Below are 11082 nucleotides of genomic sequence, written 5' to 3'. Positions count from 1 at the left end.
GAAAAAGGAGAATATAGAACCAGAAATTAGAAACCAACAAGAAATAGGAAACAAAAATAGGAATCATAGACCCATATTTGCAGAAAATCATGAGCTTGAAGCAGTCAAATCGAAGATGGGTCGTCTTCACGGACTGCCATAACCAAGTCAAGAGAAATCACCATCCTCAACTAAAGGCAAAGTTCTCAGGATTTGTGAAAATGGAGGGCAAAGGTGGGTGATGCTTCAAAAGATTGTATCTGTGAAAGAGAAGGGTGAAGGGAGGTGAAGTTTAGAACATCACAGATGGTTTTGAAGTTTGGAGTTTAAGAGAGAGTAGGGTACTGTACTGTACTGTATTAATAATTATTTATAAAACAAAATTAATAAAATCAATGCCCAGAAATATTACTTCACAACAAACACAATTTTAAAGCTTTATTCCCAACCCTAATGTCAATCCCATTCCCAATCCATTAAAATTTAAATCTGCATGTCAAACATAACCTTATATGAAAGCTAAATATTTTTAGGGATAATGACAAAAAAAGAAGTTGGAATTTTGTAAATGCCAAATAAAGAATGTCAACAAAAATTTGCTATCATTTACAAATTCAGACTTTTCAATATCAAATAAAGTTGTGTTACTAAACCTGGTTTGAGATTTTCAGGTTTCTTTTTTTGTCATTCTCTCATTTTTTTAATATAAAAATTGGGTAAGATTTATTTAACAGTAATCAATAAGTGATTGTATTCTAATGATCAAAATGTTACATTTGATAGGGACAATGTGAATAACTGGATCGGATATATCATCTTGAAGATATGCGAGGTAGAGGTAACAAAGGAAACAGAGATTTTCGCACGGACACACATATAACAGACATTGCGTGTTTAACAAAAATATGTTTATAATATTACCCGGCACCTAATAGGCCTTAGAACAGAAGTTAAAATATGAGGAGAGATACACACACACATATAGCTCATGTCTCATGAAAACCGATCTACAAATACGAAATTTTTAAAAAGGGAAAATATATCTAACTCAGGCTATTTTTTTCACCATGTGAAAGAATTTATTTTTATTTTATAATAAAAATTTCATATTATAGTTTTTTGGTTTCACAGCTTCATAAGAGTATATATTTTTGTTAGTTTAGGTTAGATTAAAATTTAAATAACTTTAATTAAATTTAAATTTATTTAAATATAAATTTTCTGACACTATTTGGTTACCAAAGCTTGGAAGAAAATAAAACGAGGAGGAAACGCCTTGAACCTTTTTTATTAAAATGTCCACTAGCGTTTTGTAATATTCCTATTTTATCCCTCTCCCTGCTTAATCAGGCCCTCACACGCCTAGCCCTTCACAACGGAAGGCGGAAATCCTTTGGGTAGAAATGGATATTTCCTTTTAAAATTTTGCTGATAATCTGAAATTACCTTAAAGCCCTTCTAACTAAATAAAATAACCCAGGCTTGCGCGGCGGGCAGGGGTCGGGTCAGTCGCTAACTAGCTCGGGGATCAGAAATCCCTAGCGCTTTCTTCAACAGCACCAACGCTCCTCTTCGTCGTTTGCTGGTCTCCTTGCCATCGCCGGTGCGTCTGCCAGGGGCCACCGCCGTCATCTTTCTCCTCTGCTCAGTTTCTCGGGTTGCTGCTTGTTTTCCTCCTCTGTCCGGCGTGATCCTCTCTTCTCCTCAACCGACGTTGTGGTGATTGTAAGCTTATTTCCTTGAATGTGTCCCTTTGATTCGGTCTTCATCCAATCTGTTCATTGAGTATGGGTGTTCTGTAACAAATCTTTTCTTCTTCCCTTCGTTGCTGCAATTGTAGCTTTGGTGGCTGCTGTGGGTGAATCTAGGAAGGAGACTAGAATTCATAATAAGTCAGAGGATTGAAAGAAACACAGAGAGAGACTTGTTTTGCTAATTTCATTTGTATGTATGGTCTTTGTCTGGTAAAATGTTTATTAGTGGAATTGAGTTAAAATGAACAGCTAGAGAGGATTGAAGTATCATAATCTCAGTTAGGGATTTGAGACAATCTTGTGTGCCCACTAGGTGTTTGATGGAACGTTTGGTAGAGAAGAGACTTAATTGAAAGTATATTTCTAAACTATCTTGATGGTGAAGAAGAATTGAAATCCTGTTCCGTATGATTATGATGCAAATCTTGGATAACGATAAAACTTGGAAGTTCTGTAATTTTACACTAAATTGTGGTTATAGTGATTGTTTGTGAATAAATTTGAAGACGCATATGAGATGTTTGTTACTTGTGAAGATGCGCATGAGATGTTTCGTTGATCTCTTGGGCTGTTCTTGTTGAATCTCTAGTCGAGCTGCTTGTTATTTTCCCTAATTAATTTTGGTCCACCAAGGTTGGGATAGCATGTCAAAACCTTAAGATTTTTCCAGCTTGAGGCCGTGAATCTATTGTTTATACGAGGTTAGTAGTTGGCCAGATATTAGGCTTTTATTGTTTTGATCGATTATTATCCACTCTGCAAAGATGGGATCAGGTTTGACTGTAGGTAAGCGTGCTCTAGTTCATGGCTCTTCAACTGTTCCGTGGGAGGGTGATTTTTACGAAAGCAAACTATCTCTAAGTCTGTTAACACTTATATTTGATAATATTTTGTGTCTGATCGTTGATTACTTGTTTTCATTGTTGACTGGTTGTTTTCTGTTGACCACACTGGAGCTTAAACCGAGTATTGGCCACTCAACTTTGGCTTCACCCTTGAAGTGTTTTAGTTCTCTTAATTTTATCTCTTAATTATGGTGGTGCTTGTACTCTTATCAAGTTAAGAGAGAAATCAATGTCTGATTTACCTCTCCTTTTTGTGCTTGTAAATCAGCGTGAAGTTAGTTTTGTTTTGTGATCTAGGGTCTGTTACCGAGGTCAGCTTGTAATCTAGTTCAACCACCTGTGATATTTTTTTCTTATGCATCTCTAGCGACTTCTCTATCATACCTTTTGGTCTCTATTTTCTTCCATCTGTTGCTCTCTTTGCTTTTCTGACTACAGTGACACTCTGTGATCTGTGAAGGTTGGCTAGCATGCTGTGGTTTTGCTTTTATTTTGATAGTTGATAATGAAACATTAGAAGTTGCATCGTGTCAATTTCATAGTCTATGAACTGTGGTTTTATAATTCATTATTCATGGTGGTTCAGATTTATGGTTTCTTTTATGTCATTTTATTTTGAAGTTTCCATCTAATGTACTTTTTGATTCTGGGTATCAAATTATTTTTTCAACTTAGCTGTCTCTCAATCTGCCTATTTTATATGTCTCATTAATTATGGTGAAACAACTACTATAATTCCAGTGCAAACTATTAAAAAATTAACTGTGGCAGTGACTTTTTTTTCCCCCATATGTAGCCTTGGGGTTTCATTTTATTATAGTCATGATTTTCATCATGCCTCTCTCTGCATTTTTCATGTTGCAGTCTCTTCTTTGTTATTTCCGTCAGGTGGGTTTGTAATTTTTCAACTTCACTAGAATCTGTATTTTAAAATCAACACTTTGAAGATTCTAATTTATTGTGATTATTTGTGATGCATGTTTGACTCCCAATTAATATTGTTTCTTTCATTTACCTGCATATTATGTTCATGATCCTGTTTTATTTTGGTAAACTATGATAGAGTGAAATTAGTACTACTGCATGGTTCCTTTGACGGAACATTTGGTCAATGGATGGCCAAATATGAGAAGTATATTCTAGGTTGAATGGATCATGTTATTGATTTGGAAAAATTATTGAAGAACGACAATGTTACTGTAGTCTCTTGATTCTTTAAGAGGCATTTTTCATATGATGCTTTGTGAATATGCTGACCCTGTTAGTAATATCCATTTTAGTTGAACTTTCATTTTAATATTAATTCCTATTTGATCAGTTCAGCTTCTTGATATCATGATCATATCTATCCTTTTTGACGTATATATGGTGCATGTAACTTTTAATGGAAGGGTAAAATGATCTTTAGCTATTTTCTGCTGTGATCTTTCCATGGGGTTTGAATGTTTTGGAACCTTAATGTTATTGTGAATTCCTATTTTCTTCTTCTTTGGCAGTAGTGTAGTTAACAATTTTAACATAAACTTATGTGGATTCTGCTTCCTTGTATCAGATTTTTGCAATGGGAAGGAAAAAGACAGAGGAAGCCGGCGCTGCCGCAAAGGCTAAGAAAGAAAAGTTCTCTGTCTCTGCCATGCTTGCTAGTATGGATGAAAAAACCTGATAAACCCAAGAAAGCATCTTCATCCAGTAAGCCCAAGGCAAAATCTGCTCCAAAAGTTTCTACATACACCGATGGTATTGATCTTCCTCCCTCTGATGATGAAGATGATGTCATGGAAGAGGAGGAAGAACAAGATAGTGCACCTAAGCGGTCCACTCAGCAGCAAAGGCCTGACTTAAAGCCTCTTGAGGTGTCTGTCACTGACAAAGAGGTAAAAAAGCGGGAAAAGAAGGATCTTCTAGCTGCCCATGCTGCAGAGTTGGCGAAACAGGAAGCACTTAGGGATGACCGTGATGCTTTTACTGTGGTCATTGGAAGCCGGACTTCAGTGCTTGATGGAGAAAATGACACTGATGCCAATGTGAAGGATGTGACAATAGAGAACTTTTCTGTGTCAGCTCGGGGTAAAGAACTCCTTAAGAATGCATCAGTGAAGATATCTCATGGGAAGAGGTATGGTTTAGTTGGGCCCAATGGAAAGGGTAAGTCCACACTGCTGAAGCTCCTTGCCTGGAGGAAGATACCAGTGCCAAAGAATATTGATGTGCTTCTGGTTGAGCAGGAGGTTGTTGGTGATGATAAAACGGCGCTTGAAGCTGTTGTTTCAGCTAATGAAGAACTTGTTAAAACCCGACAAGAAGTGGCTCTTCTTCAAAATGCAAGTTCTGTTGATGAAAGTGGAGACAAGGATGATGGTTATGAAGATGATGCAGGAGAGAAGCTTGCTGAGCTGTATGAGAAGTTACAGTTGATGGGATCTGATGCAGCTGAAGCTCAGGCATCAAAGATTCTAGCAGGATTAGGTTTTACAAAGGATATGCAGGCCCGCGCTACAAAATCATTTAGTGGGGGTTGGAGGATGAGAATTTCTTTAGCCAGAGCGCTTTTTGTTCAGCCAACTCTATTATTGCTTGATGAACCAACAAATCATCTTGACCTGAGAGCTGTTCTCTGGTTGGAGGAGTACTTGTGCCGTTGGAAGAAGACTTTGGTGGTCGTTTCACATGATAGGGATTTCCTAAATACAGTTTGTAATGAGATTATTCATTTGCATGATTTGAAACTTTATATCTACCGTGGAAATTTTGATGATTTTGAAAGTGGTTATGAGCAGCGCCGCAAAGAGATGAATAAGAAGTTTGAGATTTATGATAAGCAAATGAAAGCAGCCAAAAGAAGTGGAAATCGGGTTCAGCAGGAAAAGGTGAAGGATCGAGCTAAGTTTGCAGCTGCTAAGGAAGCAGCAAAAAGCAAGGGTAAAGGCAAGGGCAAGGTTGATGAGGATGATGCCCCAGCAGATGTTCCACAAAAGTGGAGGGATTACAGTGTTGAGTTTCACTTCCCTGAACCTACTGAACTAACACCTCCTTTGCTGCAGCTCATTGAAGTGAGCTTCAGCTATCCAAAGCGGCCAGATTTCAGACTCTCAAATGTTGATGTTGGCATTGATATGGGGACTCGTGTCGCCATTGTTGGGCCTAATGGAGCCGGGAAATCGACACTGCTGAATCTTCTTGCGGGTGACTTGTCTCCAACTGAGGGTGAAGTTCGAAGAAGTCAGAAATTGAGGATCGGAAGATATTCCCAGCACTTTGTGGACCTCCTAACAATGGATGAAACACCTGTCCAGTATCTTCTTCGTCTTCATCCAGATCAGGAAGGGCTCAGTAAGCAGGAGGCTGTTCGAGCAAAACTTGGTAAGTTTGGATTGCCTAGTCATAATCATCTTACCCCTATTGTCAAACTATCAGGAGGGCAGAAAGCTCGGGTGGTATTCACCTCAATATCCATGTCAAAGCCCCACATTTTGCTGTTGGATGAACCCACTAATCATCTAGACATGCAAAGTATTGATGCGTTAGCTGATGCATTGGATGAATTCACTGGTGGAGTTGTTCTTGTTAGTCATGATTCTAGATTGATATCGCGTGTATGTGATGATGAAGAGAGGAGTCAAATATGGGTAGTTGAGGATGGTACCGTCAAATTCTTTGATGGAACTTTTGAGGATTACAAGGACGAATTGCTGAGAGAAATTAAAGCTGAAGTCGATGATTGAGCTTGCTTTGACAACAGTCAATTTATGGCATCAGTTCATCCACATATATATATCTTGTTTTACAGTTGGTTATGTATTTGTACAATAAAAGTTACCTGCATCATACAGATGCCAGATTTTGGTCCTGCACTTTACCACCTCTTTTGCTCTGGCCTATTTATACAATTGAGTGTGATCACTATGTTGCGAGAGAAGCTATAAATTTTTTTGCTTTGGAGCAATTTTTCTTTTCAGCCGTTGAGTTCTTGGCAACTGATTGACTCCAATTTAAAATGTTCAAGGGGGGTACATTTTGAATATCTGTTCCTGTTTTTTTCCATTGCTAAATTTTAGGTGCACGAGTAACGTAATATTGTTCTTATGCTATTTGAATTATGTAGAAGCCCATAGAAACTATATATTCGGATTTATTCCCCCGCATAATTATGAATAGGTCTTGGAAGTGTTTCAAAATAATAAAATTTTCCCAGTAGCGGGAAAGCATATCGCCAAAAACTCAGTCCATTTGATCGTATTCATCATAGGGTAATCTATTTGAAAAATTCACTCGCCTCTGCATATTTCATTACATTTTTATGAGGTAAGTTCCACACTAAGTTTGATTGTATCAGATTTTGTAATCTCCCACCGCAATCCTCTAGGCAGATGCTATCATCTCTCTACCAACCCCATGCCATTAGCCACAACCGTTATATGACTTTATTTGAAAAAATTATTACATGCCTTCGTTTGGTTTTAAAAAAATTTTAACAAGTCAATTTAAAAAATTAAAAAAATGAGTTATAAAATTTTGATAAAAAACTAGGATCTTCTACCCGTGCGTTGCATGGATCATTGTGGTGCATGTAATTTTTTCGCAGGTTATGTATTATTGTGCTTGTTTAGGTGTAAGTTATATAAGAGGTGAAGATGGTTATCTAGTTGCCTGAAATGCATAAATGTAAGTTAATCCTAGAGTCAGAGTTCTAAATGTAATGTAATTATGGTAGCTGTCATGTTGATAATATGAAGTTGAAAGGCATCTCATGAATTGAATGATGTAGTCACTCTGAACGGACATTTTGGAAGACCTCCCAATATACCACACTACGAGTAATGTTGGGGGAAGACCGTCCGATAGGATCTTTTCCCCGTGCAATTATTGTTTATGGAGGCTCTTTGTTAAGTATGCATTATTCTATTTGATTAATTCAAGCGTAATAGGGGAGGTGAAGAGGAAAAACTATCATGTGAGATGCTTAAATATAAATAATTCTCATTCTATTACAATGCATCACAAGATAGTATTATGTAATTTTAACAAAGAAAGTTCTCATACTAATAGTGTGAAGACAACAGCCGGCCATGATGGTAAGAATGAGGTCATTCTAAATTCACATTCTGGAAGACTTCCCATAGACCACCTTTCAAGTAATGTTTGTGAGTTTGCTGTTAGAATCGAGGATTAATATTTGAGATCGTCCATATTCTTGACCCTTGACAATGAGACAAACAACTGTCCATGTGTGAACACCGACTGGGCAGGTACAAACTGACGTTGGTTGATGACTGGCCTTGACTCTTGTTGATGGTCATCGCAAAAAAAGACGATAAACAAGAATTGTCGTCTGATTATTTTGAATGGGAGGATGGTTTTTGACAGATTCATTCCATGCAGTATAAAAAAGCTAAATTTTAAAAAACTTAACACAGAGGAAAAACATACATTATAGTTTATGTTTCTTACAAAATACATGTGAAATTTTATACGGATCAAATATATATATAATATATAACAGAGACACAAATAACCATCATGGACATACATATAAATGCAAAATACATAAAATATGTAAATTATATTTTACATCTAATTTGTTTGGCCAAATTGTTTACATATAATTCAAAGTGTATATATATATTATATGAATATCTTGCATAATATTTAAAAATATATGTATAATGTATATGAAACAAAAAATGATTAACTAACATGGGGAAAAATCAATGAAAAAAAAACCAAAAATGGGGAAATATCTATCTAGAAATTGTAGCAGGTGATGTAATACTCAATTTAAGAAATTGCAATATGATTTAGAAACCTTAAAGGAACGACCCAAAACTATGGTAGAGATTTGGGGATAATAATTTTCATATAAGAATCTCAAATTTAAAGCGACAAAAATGAGAATATTCATCATATACAACGCAAATTTGAAAATATCAAGATCGGTCAATCCAGGAGCACACATGAATCTAACCACATTTAGGGGTAGGGTGCAGCTTGAAGGCTCTGAGCATGGTAAAAATAGGAGTCCTATATAAAATGTTTCACAACACAGGAAAGGCAGATGATGTTAGGCGACAAGACTAGAATGGATGGAGGTGAAAACCCACATGCATCGACAAGGGTAGTACCAGAAGAATCGCTTCCCGAGGGGGGGTACGAGAGACGATGCTGGAAGATTCATGCATCACGAAAATGGCAGTAGTACCTTGGAGTAGACCTTGGAGAGACGACGGGGGGGAGGACTGAGAATCCACTAGGAGAGTACGTAGGAGCCAGACAGCCACGATTATGATAATCCATAAAAGCCCATTATAGCATGAATAGTCCTACTAACCCGCCCAACCCGTTTTGCCTTAATCAGGCATCACAAAACTTCATAATAGAAGCAGAAGATATGAGATTTTTTTTTTTGGGGGGGGGGGGGGGGAGCAAGAAAAATTAATTAAAAAATTTTCACCCTGCTTCTGCGATTTTTTAAATCAAGTCCGCCCTTCCAATTCTGTTATTCCAAAAAGCGCTCCTTCACCTAGAATCCAGAAGTTCAAGGTGGCTAGGCCAAGCGCACAAAATAAATATTCAAGTCTCCTTCAAGCGTCCGAAATCACAAGAAATTTAGGTCTGATAAGCCTAGTCAGCGAAAACGTAAAATGACACAAGTTTCTTCTATATCTGCACTTAATAATCCTGACTTTGATAACAATGAATCCAACAAAATGCTCAGTCTCAGCATACCATCACAATGAACATTCCTCGTCCAACACATAAATTCTATCCAGATTTATCGAGTATAGACACCCAACAGATTCCAACTCAGGTGAATACACCGCTACTGCTACAGGAAAAAAAAAAAAAAGCATTCAAACATTGTAAATAAAAACTTGAGAGCCAAAATAAAAAGATTATAGATGGCACAAGAGGGATTAAAAGGAGTACTCACAATAAACTCCAGGGGAAAAAAAAATTATGAGCTAAAATTAGGAGACAAAACAAGAATAAAAAGCCTTATTGAAGCTAAAGCCTTACAATGTTTTACTTTTCCACAAAATTGAAGGCATTCACTCAGTAAATCAGTTTCTAGCCTGCTCACGGTCCAATAACATGAGTTGAGGGTCGCATAGGCCAACCTCGAAGCGATGGAGATCCTGGACCATGTGCATTTCTGCTGGGAGAGAAAAGGCTCAGCTCAACAAATGGCCCTGTTGATGACCCAGCATTTTCCACTGTGCGGAAGGAAATGGACCCCCGCTTTGTTGAAGCATCAGAATCTCTAGCAGGACTAGAACCAACATTTTCTTGCACATAATCTTCCAGATGACTCTGGTTAGCAATGAGAGACATAAAATCATTATGATCATCAATAAACCTCCTAGCCTCTAGATCTTGTAGATTCCCAAGTGCTAAACAATCTGCAACTGGACGATATACAAGCATGCATATACAAACCCCAGCACAACATACAAGGGCAAGAAAAGCCAAGAAAGCAAGAACTTCAAAAGTAAATTGCTCAGGTCCAGATAAAACAGATAAACCAAGGAAAAGAAACCTTAATGGAAGGAAGCCTGAAACTGAGAATATTAATGTATAAACCCTCTTCTGCAAACCCTTATTAATAACTCGTCTCAAAATCCTTCTTCCAAGCCAAAAAAGGTAGGAAGTCAGGATAATGGCAAAAAGGCCAAGAAGAATGGTACTGAGTAAAGGGTAAGTACAGAGGGCAATATCTTGATCCCATGTCACTGAAGATCTAGCAGCTGTACTAGTAAAAATATGAGGCAACGTTTGTCCAGAACCCCTATTCTTGTCTAACTGAGGTCCAACTAAAACAACAACGAGCTGAAGAATAAACACCGGGAGGCAGTAAAGAAGAATACATCCCGCTGTATTCCAATTCCATTTTCGGCTCATAATCCCAGTCTCCAACTTCTGCAAAGGTGCACGGAGGAGAAACACAAGGGTAAGGAAGAGGCATGGTTCTGCAAACCCCAGATTTGATATAATGTAACATTTGCAAACAGTTTCGTGCCATTTTAGGTGAAGGATGCGTCTTAAATAAGTTAGCCGAATAATCTCACCAACACCCCACCAAATTGCAAATAGGATGAATGCAACTCTGATTATCCAAGGACCACTAAAATAATTGAGTTGAGCAAAACCTTGATGATAAATTCGAGAGCGAAAGTAAACTGAGTACACAATGCATAGAAAACCAAGAAGAGTCAAGATGGCTACGAGACAAATGGTCACCACACCGAATGCATCGGCAGCTAATCTCGTCAGGGGCATTACCCAAAGTACAGATTCCACGCATGCTCTCTGACAGCATGGATTCAAGAAATCCTCAGGTAGCTGTGGCTTCTATCCAAATTGCATGTGGTAGCTGAATTGAAATTAAATAACAACAATAACTCCACAACAATGATGACCATAAAACATTCCTGCTCAATCAAGGTAGCATCCTTCCAGACACACATCAAGGCCATGAGACTCTGAGGGAAAAACATCGACCTCAAAAA

At 37.6% G+C, this 11082-nt stretch overlaps 2 protein-coding genes across 2 annotated transcripts; one reads left to right on the top strand and one right to left on the bottom strand.

Annotated features, from left to right (window-relative positions):
* Window positions 1-1485: 1485 nt before the first annotated feature.
* Window positions 1486-6460, top strand: LOC114723044 (ABC transporter F family member 4-like). Its single transcript, XM_028909183.1, is given in 3 exon segments — window positions 1486-1704; window positions 4131-4232; window positions 4234-6460. Coding segments are annotated over 2 exon segments (2160 nt in total). The 5' UTR covers window positions 1486-1704; window positions 4131-4139; the 3' UTR covers window positions 6301-6460.
* Window positions 6461-9594: 3134 nt separating this feature from the next.
* On the bottom strand, window positions 9595-11055 carry LOC114723043 (uncharacterized). The gene has a single exon (XM_028909181.1). The coding sequence runs from the start codon at window positions 10850-10852 to the stop codon at window positions 9653-9655; it is 1200 nt and encodes a 399-aa protein (XP_028765014.1). The 5' UTR covers window positions 10853-11055; the 3' UTR covers window positions 9595-9652.
* Between the last annotated feature and the right edge of the window lie 27 nt (window positions 11056-11082).

The sequence above is a fragment of the Neltuma alba genome, unplaced genomic scaffold, assembly GCF_004799145.2.
Source record: "Neltuma alba isolate B1F8T4 unplaced genomic scaffold, ASM479914v2 tig00012118_pilon, whole genome shotgun sequence".
Taxonomy (NCBI): Eukaryota; Viridiplantae; Streptophyta; class Magnoliopsida; order Fabales; family Fabaceae; genus Neltuma; species Neltuma alba.
Note: the sequence above shows the minus strand (reverse complement) of the source record. Positions and strands in the feature narration are given on the sequence as shown.

Bases quoted from the DNA above. Each gene is read 5' to 3' on its own strand.
- LOC114723043 (XM_028909181.1), bottom strand. From the start codon at position 10,852: ATGCCCCTGACGAGATTAGCTGCCGATGCATTCGGTGTGGTGACCATT.